Source organism: Cantharellus anzutake (assembly GCF_015039405.1).
Source record: "Cantharellus anzutake strain C23 chromosome Unknown EI90scaffold_4, whole genome shotgun sequence".
In the NCBI taxonomy this organism is placed as follows: domain Eukaryota; kingdom Fungi; phylum Basidiomycota; class Agaricomycetes; order Cantharellales; family Hydnaceae; genus Cantharellus; species Cantharellus anzutake.
The window spans coordinates 1,147,851-1,167,291 of record NW_024066954.1 but is presented as its reverse complement, the minus strand read 5'-3'; the positions used below and the strand labels follow the sequence as shown (position 1 = coordinate 1,167,291).

Sequence of the window (19,441 nt, the reverse complement as noted above, 5' to 3'; positions counted from 1 at the left end):
TGAGCTACCACTAGTTTCCCAAAGTTAGGGACCCAATTTGGATGAGTGACCCAAGCGGGTCCGATGATGATCCAAAATAGGGTGTCAATACGATCGTTATCTTAGCGCTCAGAAGGCGTCCTCTCCTTGTTTTGCATGTAACACTCAACAGCACATGCATCATAACATTATGCATGTGAAGTATGAAGTCAGAAGGAGCACTAGAGCGTGCTGGTGATTACTGTAACGCTCATCCTTTTTTACGAACGGGGTCGTACCCCGCCCCATTCACTTTTGACCGGGCAGGCTTTTTCGCTGTTCATTCTCCTGAATTGCTAAATCGCGGGCAATTCCAAATCCGCTGTATTGCTACGAACACTCCTTATGGCATTGTCATAGGACATATATACGTGGTTTCCACCCCCCGTTCTACTGTCAACCCCCCTCTGGCAAAGACGAGGATTGTGCAAGGATGAAAGATTCTGAAGGAAACAATGTTGAACTCTCCCTTACGGTGAGCAAATAGCTACTGCTGATGGCTTGAGGTTGATCCAGGCTATAGAACAATGCCCTAGCGCAAGACTTGATGCAGCATGTCAAGGAGCAGGCTGACTTACGGCCGCTTGTTGCATTCCTTGACGCAGCCAGGGCCCCTGAGTTGGACCACTCTGAATCGGTCCAGAAAGCTGCGGAGACGATAAAGATGCACAACATGATGCATCATGTGCCCAAACCCACGAAGCTCCCTGCAGCGATACCCCACCCCCATGTTCTCGAGGGAGACGGCAAACCGGCACTAGTGTTTGAGTCTCTGCCATTCCAAAACTGGGGACAGACGGTTTCAAACACGCCATCGACAATCTGGGTCATTCGTACCATTGCTGGCGTGAAGAACCTCGTCAAATTCGCCAGTTCCCAGAGAAAGCGTGTGCGGGTCGCAGGTTTCCGTCACACTTGGGCGTAAGTAGCAACTTATGTCGTATTGAAGCCCCGTACATCGCTCAAGTTTGCCGACATAGTAATTTGTTCGGAGCAGATGGCGATATTATTGTTGTCTTCTTGCCACTTGCCACTACCACCACGCTGCCTTATCAGCCCCCAACACCCGAATGGCTCAAGACAAGCGAACTTGTTGGCATACACGGCCCTATAGGCTCCATCGGAAATCGACTTCCTGGCAAAGGTCACTCGTTCTATCAAGTGATGGCGGGCACTACGAACGATTATTTCCGAAGATGGTGCTTCAGCAATAAGAAAGTGTGCATCCCTTTCAACGTCATCATGGTAGAAGTAACCTTTGGGGGAACAAACGGTCCAATTTGTCATGGCTCGGGATTGGGGTCGACCACGCTCTCTGATTTGGTAGTCGAGATTCGATACGTTGATGCTCATGGAGAGGAGCAAATTGTCAATGATCCAGACGAGCTGCGTGCTGCAAGTGGATGCTTCGGCCTCCTCGGAATCGTGACCTCCGTGACCCTCCAGCTTGACGACATTTCGGTCGCGCAACTCGCGCCAACGAAGATACCAACGATCCTGGCGATACCACCACCGAGAGGCTACCCCATCCCCCAGAGATACAAGAACAGGTCAAGGAAGCCGGCATCACCGAGGCTCAAATAGAAACAGCCCGTCAGAAATTTATTGAACGATGTGAGACGGATTATTATCTCGAATGGTTCTGGTTCCCGTATCAGGAGCACTGTTGGGTTAACACTTGGCAGAGTAAGAGTCCGTCTGACTGTTTGCGTCATTCAAAACTGAACAATCGAGACCAGAGCGTCCGTTCCAGAGTGAAGACGCAAGCATCAAGACTTACCCAGACGACAACTTCTTCACAGGAGCATCATCACAGCAGGTCAGCATACACGCTCTTCTCGGTCGGCATTTCTCACCGATCCTTTCTCTGCATAGGTCCAGGAGACCATTGCCGAACTCATCACGAGTTGGAAACATTGGGCGGAGGTCAGCGGGTACCATCAAGCGTATTGGTTTGGCCTCGCGACTATGGCGACGCTTCCGAACGTCACGGATGGAAAGCCCATCGAGACGCTCTTGAGTGACGCCCTGCATTTTAGGCGAGGCATTCGTGAGTCAAACTACAGCGTTGATATTCATGAGCCTGATGTTGCATGACGACAGAAAACTTCCGCTGCTTGGACAGTGAGTGGGAGATTCCCGTCCCACCTCAGAAAGACGGCTCCACCAAGAGGGACTATGGTCTTATTCAGACCGCCTGGTCAGGGTTTAGCGCTGAAGTTGTTCGAAGTCCAGCTGACGCAACATCACGTTAGGTGGGATGCTATCTCTGCTATCTATAAGGCAGGCGAGAAGGCGCCAGTCCGTGTCGCTGTGGAACTGCGTCTTACAGGCGGTTCCGAGGTGTTACTTGCACCGCAACGTGGAAATGCCACTACATGCTCTATCGAAGTCCTGACGACATTGACCACACCTCAAAATGACTGGGACGACTTCAAACAAGAAATTGCCGATATCTGGACAAGTTACAAAGGGCCCGATGGTCAGTTTTTGAAGTCCAGACCTCATTGGGCCAAACAGTGGGAGGGTCTCAAGGTGCACAATCAACCGATCGAGACTTACTTGAAGGATGTGTATCAAGACTCCTTCAAAACGTTCCGCACTGTTTTTGAAGAGATACTGAAGCGAAGAAACTCGTCCATCGAAGAGGTCAGAGCTAGGTTTGGAAATGACACACTGTATCGCTTAATCTTTGAGTGATCGTTTGAACGTTATGGAGAATTTGGAATCTGTAATTTTTCAATGTCATTATAAATGATGTACATCGGTATCCGCAGTCAATCAATTGTTCTTACTGTCTTCCATCAGTGAGGCATGAACATGCTAAATTCTTCTGCTGCCGCCAGGCCGCGTATCAGAGCGGTTTCCCATTAACCTGGAATCCCCCTCATCCCTCCGAACGGGGGACAAAGAGTGACGTTTATATGAGCGTCTCGGTGACAGACTCGGATAGCGCTTGCTGGAATGGAGCCTGTGACTCGAAGGTGAATATGCACGCCCACGATGTCGGTCCCGATCCCGATCCCGGTGGCCATCTCCTCTTTCGCGAGTCTCTCTTCTCGCACGTTTTCGCTCCCTTCGTAACTGTCTCTCCTCGGGAGTTTCCGTCTCAGGTCGTTTTCTGCCACGCTTCTTTCGGTGTTGTTTTTCTTCCTTGTGTTTGGCCAAAAGGTAATCGCGCATTGGATCTTCGGGGTCTATCGAAGGCATGGAGGATACAGTTTCTACAAAAGAAACTTCAGTGGGTGCCTCGAATTTCTGGGGAGGGATTCACCAATATCTGAAATAGCCTCATCTGTGCAAAAAAGCATGTAAATACAAGCCGGTACGGTCTCCAGAAATTTAGGTTCTCCATACCTCGGATGAGCTCAGGCTTGGCGTTGAGACTCTGTTCCTCAGGTTCCACTAGCTCTCCCGCTTCATTTTTCACCTTTCTTTGCTTGTAATTCTTGACGTGATCAACTCGAATAGTCCGATCAAGAACCTTTCCTCCATTGAGATTGTCAACGGCAAGAATGGTTGAACGCTGGTCTTCGTACATGACAAAGCCAAACCCTTTAGTTTTGCCGGTTTCCACGTCTCTTGGCATGTTCACATCCATGATCTCCCCATATCTGGGCTCAAAGAATAAGACCATTGAGGGGCGCACATGCGAGGATAGGAAGGCGTACTGGGAGCAGATGGCAATAAGGTCCCCCTCTGTGATACCGTAAGGCAGCCCGCCCACAAAGATGTAGGCAGAGTCTAAGTAAAGCCTGAGGTGTTGCTCGAGAGTAAAAGGGAACAAATGTACCCTTATACTCGTCATGCCAACTAGCAGTACCTCCTAGTTCCAATTCGCGCTCGTTTATCCGGTTGATTTCTTTGACCACACTGGAAAGGCGAAGACTTATTCACATACAAATGATTGGAACGACAAGTACACTCACTTCATGTCCCTAGCCGGGGGCGAAGGCTAACTTTGGCTTTTTGATGCAATGCCAAGGCCAAGCGCTTAATATTGGGCAGACTGCACGTGAGTTTACAAAGTTGGAATTTGTGTGCCTGGTTTGCTTCCGTTCAAAATCTGGCAGCAAAAGATGGGTGAACCATTCTCTTTACCACCAATTCTGGACAGCGATACCTGGGGACCTCCTGCATCTTCCATAGCGGATCAGTTCAAAGGGTGGGCCCGCGCGATTCTTTAATGTGGCACTTCACTCAGTACTTCTGCTTCAATCCCGCAGAATTCCTTATGCGCCGTATTCCAAGTCAGACAAGTTAGGACGTTTTGCGGACTGGAGTGAAATCGATGCCAGAGGGACTGCTGTCTCTGGCACAGGTGTGGGAGCTCAGGCAGCGTCCCGCCCCATCGGTGCAGGCACTCTTGGTGCTCAAAGGTTTCCAGGTGGCCGACGAGAAGGCCAGCCTACCTATGGCGCAGGGACCGCCAATTCCTTTGGCTACTACCACGTGGAGGATGAGTCCTCCTTTTCGGTTGTGGACCATAAGGGTGCTCCAACAAGGCGTGGTGCGCCTCCTGCCCGAGGGCGAGGTGCCGTTCGAGGCAACTCGAGAGGACGTCCAGGAACAGGTCGAACAGGCTACCAGGCCGGGAGAGGTTCAGCCAGAACAGGGTTTCGTCGTGGGGGATGGAGGGACTGGGACAAGGTAATCTCAATTTGGTCGAGAGATGTGTGCGATGGCGAAAGCTTCTATTCTGTAGCCTTCCCGTATTCGAGAATCAAGTGTTCCAATTTCTCCCAGTTGGCAGCAACTGGAGGAAATCGAATTTACGCGGCTCAACAAATTGCACCTCGACGTCAGTGACCCTGACACTCTGTCAGTGTGTTTTTATACCCGCATCTGCATTGTTCTCATCACCGTCGCAGTGATTCTCATGGGAGATTGTTTGCGTATGACAAATCTTACGATCGCATAACGACAAAATCCGAAAAACCTCTGCAGATTATGGATCGTATCCGTTACAATCCCACCACGTCTGATGATTTGGTCATACAACAGGTATCATAACTAAGTTGTGCTCCGAAGAATTGTCTTAATGACGTTCCCCACTTAAGTTGGCAGTGGCCAATACCGCAACTATCTTTGCGACAGATAATATTCTGAGCTTACTTATGTGTGCCCCACGTTCGGTCTATCCTTGGGATATCATCATTGTTCACGAGAACGGCAAGCTGTTTTTTGACAAGCGCGAGGGGGGACCATTCGGTAAGCTTGCTTACCTCTATGATAATTTATCAAAATGACTTCATTCTCTTTCAAGATTACATCACCGTGAATGAGAATGCATCAGACCCGCCGTTGGAGACCGACAAAGACAATATCAATTCACCCGGGTCTCTCTCTCTTGAGGCCACTTATGTGGATCATAATTTCTCTTTCCAGGTTGTGAGAGAAGATCAACCTCTCAATCTCCCCAAACCCAACCCATTCTATGGGCCGGAGGAGACTGAGCCTCTCGCATCCTGCGCCTATCGTTACCGGTTGTTCGACCTGAGCATTAGCGAGGAGGAATCATTCAAATTGCTAGCAAGGACTCAAGTAGATGCTTACATCCCAGGTTCAACCCCTTCGAAGGCACAATATGTCACCTTGAAAACGCTGAACGAATTTGATTCACGAGCGCAAGGTGCTGGCGGTGCACCTGACTGGCGCATTAAACTCGACTCTCAACGAGGAGCCGTTGTATCCACCGAAATGAAGAACAACAGTTGTAAGCTCGGGAAATGGGCTGTTCAGGCCGTTCTAGCAGGTGCTGATGTAACGAAAATTGGGTATTATCCCTCCACTTATCTAAAGCATGCTCTTGTTCACATTGACTATATATAGATACGTCTCGCGAGTGAATCCACGAGAGAATACCCGGCATGTCATCCTTTCGACTTCTACCGTCCGACCGTCCGACTTTGCTTCTCAACTTAATGTGTCCTTACCAAACGGTTGGGGTATTGTTCGTACCATTGCGGACCTTGTTCTCAGACAACCGGAGGGAAAATACTTGCTTGTCAAGGATCCCAACAAGGTTTGTCCAATCTCAATATGATACTGAGACGACCAACACGCTAAAAACTCGAATTTGTAGCCGGTTATTCGCTTATATTCTATTCCAGCCTCAGCGTTTACAGGGGAGGATGATGAAGTATTAGATAAGGGAGGTGATGATGGCAACGCAGGGCACCCGTGAAGTCGCCAAAGATATCACTTATCTCGATACACTTTCAGCCAATTGGTTCCGATGGAGTATTTGATCGCTGCATATTTGACCAAAAGAGTAGTGCTGGTCTTCGGCAGGGGATGTTATATCATTGCTCAGATAACATGATCTCCACTGCATCCTCTATGTTTGAGCTGAGTAATATGAATGAGTCAAAGATCCATGGAGAATCAAGGAAGATCAGTTGCCTTCTCTGCAGAGTCCGGAGTACCACATCTCTGGAAGCTTCAGGGAACATGCTGGACAGCTGGGTGATCTCGTCACTTGTTGGAACCCGGACACCGGACGCTCGACCCCTTCCCGTGAGCTCGTCCACCCATTGGTTTAGAACCGAAGGAGCAGCGGCCGTCGCATTACTTAGTGATAGGCGTGGGTGTACAACCGTAGGTGATTGCTGGCTGATGCTGGCACTCGGACCCGACGTCCGGACCCCCGGCCGAGGTCGAGATGTAGAGCGAGTCGTCGCTACCGTTTGCGGACTTGGAGCGTCGTCGGGAAGCGCACGATTGTCACGCCGCGGGGGATTTGTAGAGCCAATCAGGGGCAGAATATATCTTGATGCAAAACGTTGCAGGGACGGTGAAGGGCGGACTGTCTTTAAGTTAATCATATCACTGCGATATAACGCGCCGACAAACACGCCCATCAGCGCTGCGACGACCGATCCTGGTGGAGCGGTCAAAACGAGCTGGAGCCTAAAAATCAGCAAGGTGTCTTACGGGAGCCAGGGAAGGCCTTACGTGGAAAGCCAAGATGTAGACAAAAATTTTGTTTGAGAAATCAATCATTCCTATCCGAAACTCGTATGCATCTGGAATGACGCGATGATACTGATACAAGATACTGGGAATGATGAGAATCGTTTTCGAACGTCTGGAGAATCGTGGGCTGACCTGAAAATCAATGATAGAGGACCTGATGGCATATAATTTAGTCCGAGACGATGAAAAGCCAGAAGTGATATGAATGATAATAATGTAGATATTGCTGTCGAAACGGCAGCAAAAGACTGGACAAAGTCAGCATTGATGCTTAGGTCCATCTTGGCTTATACCCACAAAAACTAGGAAGCGAAAGGCAGAACAAAACAAAAATCGATATCAGGCGCAACATTAGCGGTTAGTAACTATAGGCCACGCACATTTGAGACTCCCGAAAGCTCGTTCAATTTGGATGGATACTTGGTATAGCACCAATTCGACCACAACCAAATCACTGGAATTACCAAGCACAAAAGGGCTAACCAACAATCTCCAATACTTAAGGAGAGGGAATCAGTATTACGCGGCGACAGGTGGAGAATAAAGGCGCACTTGGTGGTCCCGGGAGATGTGGGGGACGAGTTGAAGGTGAAAATAGTACTTGATATCGAATAAAGATGCTAAGAGAGATCCGATACCGAATCCTAACATCATCCCTAAAATTCGAAAGCACATATGGAATCGGTTTGTACTTCTCTCAATGCGTTGGGGTACCTTTAGTGACTGGCGCGTGTGCGAAGGACATGGCTAGTTGTGATCAATAGCGCCTTTGATCGTCGGAGACCCTCCAAGAGACCCGGACACCAACAATATTTCGAGAGCAAGTGGACAGTTGTATTCTCAGATGCTCAGGTGGGCGGTTGCGGATGTTATGAAGGGTGAAACACTTAATTGAATGCCTCAGGATTCAACTGTTTCAATGGCTTGAGAATAAGCGCTGCACCAACATTCAAATATTTTCTGCCTACATGCACTACAAATTAGGAGCTAAGCTATCTGCTGATCTGAGTCCCCCATTGAGGATGGCGTACGCGACGTAATCCTGACCGCAATTGGTGTCGTGATGCGGCGTTTTCGATCCAGTGGCTGATCGGTTCCTCTTCGCCGTGGCGCCCCCACCCTTCCCCTTCCCACAACCGTATGCGCCAGCATGCAACTGCTAAAGAAGTAATATCCGGCACCGCTCGCGAGTCCAGGGAAGACGACCTAAGGACAAACGCATCGCTAAATTTCGAGGTTTGACTTGGAGGCTGAACCGAATCGACGGGCTCTGTCCGGAAACTTTGTTCGATTCTCCGGATAGAGTTCTCGGTAGAAAATTGTTTCTGCAGCAGTATTCGGAATGCTAGGCGCTGGTCTCGAGATGGAAATAGAGATACACCATTGTACACTGGGACGAGGCGAGGCGCGCCTTGTGAGTCTGGGTGTCCAGACCCGGAGGGGAGAAGAGGATGAAGGGATGCGATGGGTCGGTTAGTAATGTTTGCACCAGTATCAGCAATCAAAGTGTCCGAGCTTGCTGGCATGTCAGGCAAACCGGAATCATCGGGGTTTGGTTTAGGGACTTTAGGAAGAACAATGATGGCGACGATATTCGGGTCATCCAGGGGAATTATACCTTTGCGTCGGAATTTCAGCCACTCTGAACGAGTGAGCCGGTGGACTAAAGAGGGCCAGAGTTGTAAGGAAGTAAAGCAAAATCTGCGAAAATATGAGAACCCCTCCACGAGCAGTTCCAATTCTTGGATTGCTCGAGTTCGTAATTGATGTCCCACTTGGTCTGACAATAAAGAATGCGCTATAGCAGTACTATGGATGCGTTTATAGGCTCCTATTCTGCAGTTCAGAAAGAGCCAAATGCATCAAACAAGGCGGGGGTGATTACTGACGAGTATGTGCCAACTCCTTCAAAGCATCCTTCCAGCAAAGGACATAGCCCCCATGACCAGAAACTCTGGGACGATACTTGGGATGCAGTAGACCATCCGGAAGAAGATATACGCGCTCGACGCCGTTTTCAGACTTGAGAGAAGATGTGCTCAACCGAATCAGGAAATCAGAAGGAAGACGTTTGGTGGTGAGGTTACATCTTCGCAACGGGGACGCAAGCATTCGGACTGCGAACCATATATTACGAGAACATTTTTAGTCTGTAGAGTTCTGATTATATGTACCCAACGTAAGGGAAACATTCACTTACGGTACGGGTTGTTTCGCTGTTTCCAGTATTGACGTGTTTGGATATCATGACTAAGTGATTTCGCAGGAATATCTCTCTCCTTTCCTTTCGGTGGCGAGACAGACGGAGGGAGTAGCTCGGTGATAGGTCGTTTGCTTCCCTTGAACGCATTAGGGTGAAGTATAGGGTTTGAATCCTCCAACAGCACGGATTTCTCCCTTGGGAGCGATAGATTAGGTCTGGATAACTCCTTTGGATGTGGGACACGGTTTGTACGCTCTATGGCGGGGGGACATGACAAAAGATGCTCATTTACTCTGGTCACACGAAGTGCTTTCCACACTTGAGGCAGAAGACGAGGCATGAAAATGACCACGTGCGATGTGAATATCCTTTTCGAGCAGAAATTCAAATTCCCTCAAGCACTGCTTTTCATCAACGTCGCCTGCAACGTTCCAAGTCGCTCGCTTTTTCTTACTCATTGTCTCTCGTTCTTTCCATATCACTGCGCACCAACCCCTTTATTATTATCCGTTCTTCCTGCGTCTTAGCGAGCCAGCTCCACTTTATTGCACCGCAAGAACAAGGATCCAACCCCTCACCCTGCCGCTCGTTACTGTCTCAGCCCCTAGACTCGAAAGCCAGACATGCCTCTTCTATCAGGTCAGCAAGCTGGGTTTGGTTGATGGTAAAGATGGAGTCCCTAAACCAATTTCTCCATGGGTAGGAACACAGTCGCCTTTCCTTCAGAATGTCTTCACACGTCCGCAGGATGTGCGACCGTTGGCGATAGGTGGGTGCCTCAACAATCGCTTTTCCGCTAGAAGATCAAACTTGTTTTGAAGATATCTCTGCGTTGACGCGCGAAAAGCCACCTCTTCCGCAAATCGTTATCACCCCAAGCACACCGTTAACCGAAGAGAAACCCTTCGAATATCCATTTGGTCGCCTTAAATCTTATCCTATATATCACGAAGATGATGAAGATGATGAAGATAACCCTCTTCTTCGTGAACCCGCCCCAATTCGGCCGAAGTGGAAGACGCTTATTCCACTGCGCGCGCTGCGGATAGCGTGCATTTTTGGGGTCATTCTTGGCCTAGTTGCTTTTCATCTTATATTATTCCACCCAGGGCATCCAGATGGCGATAAACCGTCTCAAATGACTTGAGCACCGTTGTGAGACGCCTTTATTCATTCATAAAATATGCCAAAGTCACAACAGCCAATCTACTCTACATCATATAGCCAATCTTTAGTCGATTCGTTCCCGTTCGCAAAGTTTTACGGGTTATTCGGCACAGTGTACCATATTCACTAATTTATCTCTCCAAGCAAGTGTCCGAGATGGATGAACAGCGATACGGCAATGAGTCGAGGTGTGAGACAGGTCGTCCCCGTGGATATCGATTGGTCTATCCCCACTGTACCCAGTCCCCCCATCGTGCTGGGTTTTACTTTCTCGGCGTCGGGCATCAACTATTCCAGCAAGATGTGTAATGGGCATGATTGAAACGTAAACTTTCGGACAAACTTCACCCATGAACATTATGGTTTCATCCACCCTCCTTTCTTTTCTTATTTATCGACCAAGAAGCGACACAAATTGGCTGATACGTTCCTCGTCCTTGAAAACGATAATGGTACACAATATAGGCTTCTTTGTTCAGCTCCTTATAGTATGTGCAGGGTCGCTTCCTCCACGGCGTAAAACTCTTTTCGCGTGACCCTTTCCATTCCTCAAAAGCATGTACAAACCACTGGCAAGGCGTCCTCCAGATGCACATGCTTCCTCTATCGATTTGCCAAGGTCGAACGCAACGTACCTAGCTTTGCGGACTGTGTGAGATTAGAATTAGGCTTATGTTCACAAATTTCAGCGCGGTGCTCAATCATGAGCCCTCATGCACTCGACTTCTCACGATCCACACCCTATCCCAATAATAGATCTCGAGCATGGGACGCCCGCTCTCGCCCAAACGTATAGCAAAACTAGCACTCTTAACGCTCAAAGCCTACCTCATGAGATTATTCGCAAGCGCTAAATTAGATGAAGCTCGTTGTGGCGCGGGACCCCTCGCTCGCATACTGACCTGCGTATCTTCTCCATTATCCATATTTATACATGTCCTGCGTCCGCTCACGCACTCACCATCACACTGCATCCGCTATACGCTCCCATCTGCATGCTGATTGACCGCGTATTTCCGCCGCACGCAATTTCTCCACATAGCGGTCTAGCGTTCTGCATGAACCGCTGCATGCTTGGACCACTTTCTTCAAGCTGTAATGTGAGTATTTCGGCCTTGCCGTACCTTGATCTCGAAGTCCTTGTTGGGTCGCCGTTCTTATTATGTTTATTCGCTACCACAACGCTGGGAGGCTTCACCGCCTGCACACGAGATCCATGATACTACCTAAAATTTGATAGCCCCTATATCTCCATATTTAGCGACTAGATCTGGTAAGCATCCACCATTCTCCTAAACCATTGACTGTTTTCTTTGGCGCTGGCTGCGCCGCTCGCAACCGGTTGCAAGGCCTCATGACTTTTAAAAATGCCGAAATGTTTTGTGGCTACGTCCTATGATATAGTGCCATTGACCGGCGCTGATCAGAAAATTCTGCCCCTGTGGTATATGCTGCATTCTTGCTGCCGTCAGCTTGACTCGCCAGTTTCTGAGCTCAGCGCAGTGATAGAATTCGCTCTATGACGGCGTTTCTGTGTCTCCGCGGGCGCATACCCTCGATCCTATTTGGTTATTGATCTCGGTCAATGTTTGCAAGATGCCTTTTGCTACATTTGACACATGTTTTCTGCTCTGGTGATGTACTTATAATATGGTACTCGTTGGCTGGGGATTTGAGAGGGGCTGGTTCGTCAAATGCACGTACGCGTGTAAAGGCCCCTGCAAAAATACTACTTGGGTTCTGATCTAACTGCTGCAGCATAGGTTATTTGCTGCACTCACACGAAAGATTTTCGCATATCCATCGGCGGAGATGATAGTAAAGAACATGTACGTGTAGGCAGGTTACTAGCCTCTATTGGAATAGAATGTGCGTGCATGAGTACCGCTGCCGCCACTGCATACGCGGGGCAACATCGACACGTCAGCGCGGGCCGAAATCCTAGAAAGAGAAAAGATTTGTCACGCGAGTTAAACTCGCGTCAACCTCCAGGCAGTGTGACAGATGTGGAAGTGAGGAAAAGGCCCCTCGCATAAATGCGGGGATTTATGGGCGACCTGATTAACGCGTTTCGTACTGGAGAGGGTGCTTTCTGCATGGGGCTCGCGTACGACGAGCGCTTTTTTGGTCGTTAGACTGGCGCGCAGACGCAGTTCTCCAGGAGCCCTCGGGTGCACATATAGATATTAGTCCTTCTCGAGATCTTCCACTGCCCCCATTATGGCCAACAAATGTTCAAGAAGCAATCCTCACTGTGGATTCAGTTTCAAGAGCAACTTCCACTTACGTGCTGGAATTCTTGTGAATACCTCCCCCCATCTATCAGGCGCTCGCTATCTGACATTCTCTGGAGACTGTGTCGGAGTTCGGCATGGTGTCCTTCGTTCTTTCGTCAGCCTTGCTCATCTACTCTCTCGTAAGCTCTCGGCGCTCCGATACACCCAGGCCCATCCAGTCGTCATTTCTTTATGACTCGTAATAGAGACAGGCGTATGAGAAGTACAAGCGTAGAAGTGGCACGCCGGGATCCAGCGGCGAACCTTGGATTCAACCTATATCTATTCTATTCCTGTGTGCAATCTTCATGGACATGGTGTAAGTCCTACTGCATCCATATATATTGCTCATCACTCATTGCATTTTCTCCAGCCACGGAATCTCGAATATTCTGACCATCAGGTGGGCCCTTGCAGGCGAAGTTACCGAGGGTGCATACTGCACGACGCAATCGGTGTTTAAACAAGTCGGGGGTAACGGACTAGGTGCGTCAGCCCATCTCTTTTCAATTTCTAAAAACTCACCGGTTACTAGCATTGTTCACTATCGCAATTGCGGTGCTGACATATCTTCAAGTAATCCATCCCGACTGGTCAGACCACGGAGGAGCAAAAATCTTTACGGCGGGATCCATTTACTTCATCATCCAGTTCATCGTGACGACGGTCACGATTCCTGCGGTTCTTATTCATCCGTACTATGGCAATATTGGGTGAGAATTGCCCCATAGTTCTATGATACAATCTGACCTTGTATTTTAGGATGTGGTGTTGGATTGTGGAAGGTTCGAAGATGCGAATTGGTAGAGTACCTTTACTACTGCGGTGCTTCGTAGGACTGAAACCCGTATTTGGAGCAGTCCAGTATACCTTGATGTGGGTTTCAGTACCAATATTATTCATCACGTATGGCAGGGTAGCGTACAAGTGGCTGCGCCAAGCATCTTTCGATGATGATATTAACCTGAGAAGTGATGCGATCGCCATGGGATGGTACCCTATTTGTGAGTGCAATTGCCACATGAGCTCAGCCCATGTCTCACTTTCATATCCCAGCTTATTGTTTCATTGTCGTGCCCATTTCTGTGATCTGTTTCCTCCAGTCTCACGCACTTGGCGGTCAACTACATCCTTCTGCACCGATTCTCCCTGCTGCCATTTATGCTTTGTGGGGGGCTATCAACGTCTTTCTATGGTATTTCACAGGTAGACATTTTGGATTTTCCAAGGTCTCTTCCAGTCGGAAGAATTCTTCTTCTGTCATAATTGAGAGGGCTGGAACCTACCACTAGTACCGGCAGCCCCATTGGTGTTCGTTCCTTAGCTACCTGAGTCTTACCCACAGGGACTGTTGAACATTGATTGAATGGCGGAGCATTAATATTTGAATTGTAATACAAAGGGCACGAAACTCGAATGAATTGTGGCAATTTCACTCTTCATGCACGTCTAAGTTGCAAAAATTCAAGCACCACTGAATATGGATGTTTTGATGTTCGATTCCCCGTCCGAAATCTCCTTGGTCCTTTCGAGATCATTCTCATCCTCTCTGGGACACAGACAAACTTTCCTCTCAACCGGAAAAGATTATTTTGTGCACCTTGAATCACTGACTTCTACATATGCTGCTGCACTCTCCGCACCAAGCAACTCCATTACTCTCCTGGATAAGGGACGATTGAGCGCTGTTGTCACCGTCAATGCTCATAATGACTCAATAACATCGTTGAAATCCTCTCCATCAAGTTCAAATTTGGGTCAGCGAGCTCTGCTCTCCTCAGGGCGCGATGGACTAGTGAAAGTCTGGGATGACCGGATAGAGGAGAAAAGTGGTGCTGTGCTGGAGTGTACGTCCCCCCGTTTATCATTGGCCTGATATTAACATGCCTTACCCTTTGGGACTCAAACACAGTCAAGGACGAACGAGCCATCCTTACTTTCGACATATCTGCGAACGGAACATCTCTCGTGGCGGGTACAGAACACAGTGAGGAGGAGGCGCATATCGTGTTTTGGTACAAAGCCAGTCCTTCCGTTCTCCACAGCTCTCTCATTCTCTCCTTTCCATCTGATTCGCAGGGACGTGCGGTCCCCTAGTCATGCGACACACATCAATACGACTGCACACTCAGATGATATTTCAACCATCCGTTTTCACCCCAGGATCACCCAGCTTCTGCTTTCGGCATCCACGGATGGTCTTCTTTGTTTGACAGACCCGCGGGAAGAGGACGAAAATGAGTCCGGATTACACGTAGGGAATTGGGGGTGCAGTATTTCCAATGCGGGATGGGCAGATCCTGGTCCCAGTGGTCCCAGTGGCGCTGGGGGCGTGTGGGCCCACAGTGATATGCAGACAGTTTCGTTGTGGAATGAAGAGGTAGGCTACCGATATCAATCAAGGTTTCAGTACCTTCTGGAATCGTTTCCATTTTTTCAGCTAGATCTAGTGCATGATTATGGGGACATACGGAAACCCAGAATAGAGGGCTTATGGGAATCTGACTATTTTATTGACGCAATATGGCTGGGAAACGGAAGTCCACTGGCGCCTTCCTCTACTGGAGGGGTGGGTCTATGGATGGGGTCTAACAGGTGCGATCCCTCACACACACTCTTCTATACCAGCTTTACCGAGGATGTATTCATTTAGAGGAGACGCAGCTCTGGTATTTGCCCAAGATGCCCATAAATTAAAATTGGAACGTGCTCTAAAGGGGTCACATTCTGATGTTGTTCGTTCCATTCTTTGGGACATGAAGGCGAGTTCTCAGATCTTGTCAACACAAATCCGTGGTCTGACATGGAAATTCAGCATTCTATCATTATAACAGGAGGCGAAGACTCTCGGGTTTCAGCGTGGTCCGTTTCTGGGGATCAAACGTTTGAAAAGAATATCAGGGGTAGTATTGACGTGGATGAAGCGACCCAAGATTAGTGACGCCAAAGAGAGAAAGATGATTTGAAGGCCCGCGATAAGAACAAGGGATATTCGCGCAACTATGAGACTAGCGGTTGCATATTCCTTTTTAATGCTCTCACCTCAATTGCAAAGGTGCTCACGGTGCTCAAGCACCCGCAGTAACCGTCGCCCAAACCCTTCAGGATTTTGCAAGAGACATGTTAAGGAATCGCCGCGATGTTAAAGAGTATGAAAGGCGCCAATGAGAGCCGTGGCGAATATGTTTGCGGCAAACGTTCCTAGCAGCGGGAACGAGGCTATCCGGGGATTAAGCGTTACTGAGAGGATATACCGGGTGAGGGTTCCTGGAAAAGCAAAGAGCAAGGCAGAAGTCGCTTGAGGTCGGAAGGTGCGTGACAAGATAAAATAGAGTGGGGTCGTTAAGATGTAGGAAGCTATTGATAGAGTAGATATAATGCGTTGAGGGGCGTGAGCTTGACGGGGAGGAAAGGAAGAACGAGTTTCGTGAGATGGAGGCCGAGCGAAAGTGATACTGAAAAGGTAACGAAGGGATGTGATACTCTGTCGACAGCCTAAGGATAGGAGATAATTGGAGAGATCCGGAGCCAGACAAGGTAAGTCAAACCCTACATCACAAAGCCAGATTCGTCGAAGCCCAGAAGCATTCGAGAAGGCCAAGAACATATCTAAGTTCCAAGATGAGAACGTCGTCAATGACCCGCAAAAGCCTAACAGAGGGGATCGTTCCTGTTTCTCTTGGTGGACAGACACAAGATATTAACCAACATAGCAGTGTACAATGGCGGGGAACTATGAAACACAATAATCTGAGCATCATTCATTCGTAACTGCGTATCTATCGATGCGTGCACATACAATTGGGTTATCGGTTCGCGAAGACCGACTGGGAACCCATGACCAGGCAGCCGGTGGCTTGCACCCAAGCCAGTGGGAAGACGCTTTGCCCTTCGTAAGAAGTTAAGGCGTCGAGGCCTAGCCTTGCAAGTGTACCAAACATGGATAAAAGCGCGAGAATGCACAATATAGCTGGCGAGGGATATAACTTTGGTGGTACTGTTGCCGTTTACGGCGGTGGCGCATCTGGAGGAGCTGGTGTGGTTGCCTCTCAACTCATGCCCTCCTACCTGGCGCTTCTGCGTGTCCATCCGAAGTATCGATCGGGGCGATTATCCGTTGAGTTCTCACACCTACAAGATTTTTTGCTCGCTCGCTCCGTAGCGGGTTAAAGCGCCAAACGAGTTCTGCGGTGTAAGAGCTCGGAAAGATTTGTATGCTTGCAATAAAGCACGCCATGAATTCCACGGACTCAAGCTCAAGCCTCAAGCAACAGAACAGATTATATTACGTGCTGTGGAGAGCGATTACGTATCGATCGGAACTTCGACCACGTTGCCTCTTTTCATCACTTCATCGCGCACCTCACCTTCATCAGCAGACCAATACATATCTTCATCCTCCTAAAAGCGTGTCTATAAGAGACGGAAATCCAAGACCAATGCATTAATAACGTACCTCCATTTCCTCCTTGGCAGGTCGCATGATAGGCTCCTCCTGGATCGAGGGAAGGGAGGATGAGCATTTGCTGATCTCAACATGTTTCCTCTGACTGTTTGTAAAGGAGTGGTGCGGCTCTTGCGAAGCCTTCTGAACTCGACGAGGGCGCTCTTCAACTTGGCATACCATGAAATCCGCCTCACGGTTGTCGAGGATGAATTGGAGGATTAAGCGTTGGAATGCCTCGCTAATATATTCAGGTGAATTTTGCGTTTCGGACCCCTCTAGCCAATATCTGTCAACGGCAAGAATATTGGCGAGCCTAACAAACAAAGGCCACAGCGATTTGTAGTAGAGAGAGTGGATGCCGGTCCCAGTGCCATTGCCCAGCGGCCCTTGCCCAAGAGCCAGGGCACCAATCAGCAGACCTCGTTGGTCGTCCCCTGTTAAAAGTGACCAAATACCTCGAGCGATGGGTTCGTGCTCTGCTCCCTTGGGTTGTGCAGTTACCGTCCAGTAAAATAACAACCACCATACAGACTCCGCGTCATGATCAAGTTCATGCCTCCATTTGGAATTGTCATGACGAGCCGGGTGGTCAATGAGCAGTTTTGCCAGTGTGGGCGGGAATTTCGCAACGCGGTCTGGGTGGGCCCGAGTGTAGGGTTCAGGACTGTCTGGTACTGCAGGGAGAATGGTGGGAATACAGAGGGGCACTGGTTGTCCAAGTTGAACAGCACGGGCTATAAAGACAGGGGTACCCTGATAACAATTCAAATGAGAATAGCTTACAAAAAGAAGACATGACTGACCGTTCGATCAATTCGTTTATGCTCAAAACTTTGTTTACTTGTTAGGTCCTCACCATGGTTGAAATCGATGAGGAGTGCTGATGTTTTGCAGGGATCACGGCTAAGTTCAATCTTGCATCAGCGACTGCCGGATCATACCATACTGCAACGTACCTCTCATCAAGGAGGTACTTGATGAAGCAAAGGGGCAAACCTGCGTTGCTTTCCCCAATAGAGTCGGTATGCGGCATACTAGTTGTCGAAGGTATAGGATCATTATAAAGAACATTTCCCTTGCTGATGTCACGATGAAGGATTTGGAGTTCAAAACGCAAATACCGCAACACTGTAACCATGTGAATGTGTGCAAGAGGGCCAATAAGATTGAAATGCCTTCCAGGATATCGTACGCAGCCTCCAACATCGCCTGCAGAGTAGGAATGCTTGTGAAAGGTTTTCCAAATTGATGCAGCCCCGTGAGGTATTTTCTTCTGGAGCTACTAAGAGGTAGAGGGATGTCAAACACACGGTGGTATACCATTTCAACTACTCCAGGCACGCTCCCTATCATGGAGAGGATCATGTGTTCGTTGAACCTAGTTCCAACTCGGCATAGTTGGTCTTTAAGTACTTTCAAGGGCTTGCCTTGGACCATGACTTCGGAATTTGGATTTGAGAGGACGTGTGTGCGGGTCTGAAATGGGTTGCTGGCAGAGATAGGAAGGAAATTGTGGCATATTATCGTGTCCTCCCCAGGGATATGCACGGTATATGGAACAAAATTGTCCACCCTAGGGCACTTTGTATACTTCACATCCACAAAGTGACCCGGCTTGTAAAGGCGATAGATCATGGCAAACATTAACTGGGGAAGATGCTCATCACCCCAGCCAAGTTCAAAACTGCGTATGCCATCACCTCCGATTCCAAAAAGAAACAAGAGGCTCTTGTTGGAGGCAAGTAACCCTTGTGCAACGTAGAGTTCAGGTCTTGCCAGAAGGAGGTAGTGTAAGTATGAGATGGCCTGCTTCTCCTGAGAGTCCCTGGACTTTCCTCCAGACGCTTTTTCACCAGCAAATTGAATGTATGGCCAGAGCGTGGTGCCATCAGGGTCCCAATCGCTTTCAAAAGCAGCGGTATAATCAGGCTTGCAACCGGTGTCAGTGACATGCCCACAGTGGGTTTTGTTTTCTGTGAACTTAAACACTAAGAGGGGCATATCCACAAAATCTAAACTCAAGGCCATATGTCAAAAAGAACAGAAAAATACTGGGAGAGTGACACTTGCATTCACGGCGTATGGAGTGGCCATATTGTTGGCTGCCTTAACAAAATCTTTAAGTGTGAATCTGCCGCTGACCTCCTGGGTTAACTTCCCCGGAACACCTAAGAATCTGGCAACATCCTTAAATGTCTTGAAAGGTTTCGGTTGATGAACAAGTTCATATCCATAAGCTTGAAGTTCATCACATTTGTGCGGAGATGTCATGGCAGTTATGGTTGAAGCAGGGCCTCGGCATACTCCGAGGGAACTTCCGATGCTTTATGTGCGATGGCATAGGCTTTTCAT

At 48.7% G+C, this 19,441-nt stretch overlaps 11 protein-coding genes across 11 annotated transcripts; 6 read left to right on the top strand and 5 right to left on the bottom strand.

The window, feature by feature from the left end:
- Positions 1 to 64: 64 nt before the first annotated feature.
- Positions 65 to 2,747, top strand: EI90DRAFT_3034007 (uncharacterized protein). The gene is made up of 8 exons (XM_039058497.1): positions 65 to 493; positions 542 to 939; positions 999 to 1,479; positions 1,557 to 1,704; positions 1,758 to 1,837; positions 1,894 to 2,068; positions 2,122 to 2,218; positions 2,274 to 2,747. Exons 1-8 carry the CDS (start codon positions 452 to 454, stop codon positions 2,716 to 2,718), a joined length of 1,866 nt encoding a protein of 621 aa, XP_038922385.1. The 5' UTR covers positions 65 to 451; the 3' UTR covers positions 2,719 to 2,747.
- Positions 2,748 to 2,841: 94 nt separating this feature from the next.
- On the bottom strand, positions 2,842 to 3,887 carry EI90DRAFT_2904858 (uncharacterized protein; the record flags this gene model as incomplete). Its single annotated transcript, XM_039054183.1, has 4 exons — positions 2,842 to 3,254; positions 3,376 to 3,632; positions 3,690 to 3,762; positions 3,812 to 3,887. Coding segments are annotated over 4 exons (819 nt in total), but the record flags the coding sequence as incomplete, so codon positions are not given.
- Positions 3,888 to 4,054: 167 nt separating this feature from the next.
- EI90DRAFT_3034003 (translation initiation factor eIF-3, subunit D) lies at positions 4,055 to 6,368 on the top strand. Its single transcript, XM_039058496.1, has 8 exons — positions 4,055 to 4,183; positions 4,245 to 4,668; positions 4,724 to 4,839; positions 4,890 to 5,022; positions 5,079 to 5,229; positions 5,285 to 5,795; positions 5,851 to 6,043; positions 6,104 to 6,368. Exons 1-8 carry the CDS (start codon positions 4,098 to 4,100, stop codon positions 6,203 to 6,205), a joined length of 1,716 nt encoding a protein of 571 aa, XP_038922383.1. The 5' UTR covers positions 4,055 to 4,097; the 3' UTR covers positions 6,206 to 6,368.
- EI90DRAFT_3034002 (uncharacterized protein) lies at positions 6,102 to 7,913 on the bottom strand. Its single transcript, XM_039058495.1, has 8 exons — positions 7,711 to 7,913; positions 7,549 to 7,652; positions 7,377 to 7,494; positions 7,325 to 7,329; positions 7,129 to 7,244; positions 6,976 to 7,078; positions 6,424 to 6,923; positions 6,102 to 6,369 (listed from the first exon to the last, which is right to left on the bottom strand). The coding sequence occupies exons 1-8, from the start codon at positions 7,739 to 7,741 to the stop codon at positions 6,324 to 6,326; spliced, it is 1,023 nt and encodes a 340-aa protein (XP_038922382.1). The 5' UTR covers positions 7,742 to 7,913; the 3' UTR covers positions 6,102 to 6,323.
- An 18-nt stretch (positions 7,914 to 7,931) lies between these two features.
- On the bottom strand, positions 7,932 to 9,549 carry EI90DRAFT_3150563 (uncharacterized protein). Its single transcript, XM_039065669.1, has 3 exons — positions 9,197 to 9,549; positions 8,886 to 9,146; positions 7,932 to 8,827 (listed from the first exon to the last, which is right to left on the bottom strand). The coding sequence occupies exons 2-3, from the start codon at positions 9,106 to 9,108 to the stop codon at positions 7,989 to 7,991; spliced, it is 1,062 nt and encodes a 353-aa protein (XP_038922381.1). The 5' UTR covers positions 9,109 to 9,146; positions 9,197 to 9,549; the 3' UTR covers positions 7,932 to 7,988.
- Positions 9,550 to 9,822: 273 nt separating this feature from the next.
- EI90DRAFT_3116572 (uncharacterized protein) lies at positions 9,823 to 10,346 on the top strand (the record flags this gene model as incomplete). Its single annotated transcript, XM_039062907.1, has 3 exons — positions 9,823 to 9,838; positions 9,903 to 9,968; positions 10,021 to 10,346. 3 exons carry the CDS (start codon positions 9,823 to 9,825, stop codon positions 10,344 to 10,346), a joined length of 408 nt encoding a protein of 135 aa, XP_038922380.1.
- A 369-nt stretch (positions 10,347 to 10,715) lies between these two features.
- On the top strand, positions 10,716 to 11,515 carry EI90DRAFT_3033999 (uncharacterized protein). The gene has a single exon (XM_039058494.1). The coding sequence runs from the start codon at positions 11,132 to 11,134 to the stop codon at positions 11,366 to 11,368; it is 237 nt and encodes a 78-aa protein (XP_038922379.1). The 5' UTR covers positions 10,716 to 11,131; the 3' UTR covers positions 11,369 to 11,515.
- A 1,048-nt stretch (positions 11,516 to 12,563) lies between these two features.
- EI90DRAFT_3033995 (uncharacterized protein) lies at positions 12,564 to 14,050 on the top strand. The gene is made up of 8 exons (XM_039058493.1): positions 12,564 to 12,667; positions 12,720 to 12,782; positions 12,849 to 12,961; positions 13,016 to 13,128; positions 13,178 to 13,355; positions 13,405 to 13,445; positions 13,503 to 13,646; positions 13,699 to 14,050. The coding sequence occupies exons 1-8, from the start codon at positions 12,587 to 12,589 to the stop codon at positions 13,932 to 13,934; spliced, it is 969 nt and encodes a 322-aa protein (XP_038922378.1). The 5' UTR covers positions 12,564 to 12,586; the 3' UTR covers positions 13,935 to 14,050.
- Positions 14,051 to 14,058: 8 nt separating this feature from the next.
- Positions 14,059 to 15,911, top strand: EI90DRAFT_3033994 (WD40-repeat-containing domain protein). The gene is made up of 6 exons (XM_039058492.1): positions 14,059 to 14,489; positions 14,555 to 14,657; positions 14,722 to 15,022; positions 15,083 to 15,237; positions 15,296 to 15,404; positions 15,458 to 15,911. The coding sequence occupies exons 1-6, from the start codon at positions 14,123 to 14,125 to the stop codon at positions 15,578 to 15,580; spliced, it is 1,158 nt and encodes a 385-aa protein (XP_038922377.1). The 5' UTR covers positions 14,059 to 14,122; the 3' UTR covers positions 15,581 to 15,911.
- On the bottom strand, positions 15,643 to 16,583 carry EI90DRAFT_3143730 (uncharacterized protein; the record flags this gene model as incomplete). The annotated part of the gene is made up of 5 exons (XM_039065050.1): positions 15,643 to 15,741; positions 15,884 to 16,097; positions 16,191 to 16,312; positions 16,348 to 16,375; positions 16,471 to 16,583. The coding sequence occupies 5 exons, from the start codon at positions 16,581 to 16,583 to the stop codon at positions 15,643 to 15,645; spliced, it is 576 nt and encodes a 191-aa protein (XP_038922376.1).
- Positions 16,584 to 17,086: 503 nt separating this feature from the next.
- EI90DRAFT_2965802 (uncharacterized protein) lies at positions 17,087 to 19,179 on the bottom strand (the record flags this gene model as incomplete). The annotated part of the gene is made up of 5 exons (XM_039055541.1): positions 19,160 to 19,179; positions 18,265 to 19,101; positions 18,046 to 18,217; positions 17,893 to 17,992; positions 17,087 to 17,842 (listed from the first exon to the last, which is right to left on the bottom strand). Exons 2-5 carry the CDS (start codon positions 19,088 to 19,090, stop codon positions 17,087 to 17,089), a joined length of 1,854 nt encoding a protein of 617 aa, XP_038922375.1. The 5' UTR covers positions 19,091 to 19,101; positions 19,160 to 19,179.
- Positions 19,180 to 19,441: the final 262 nt, after the last annotated feature.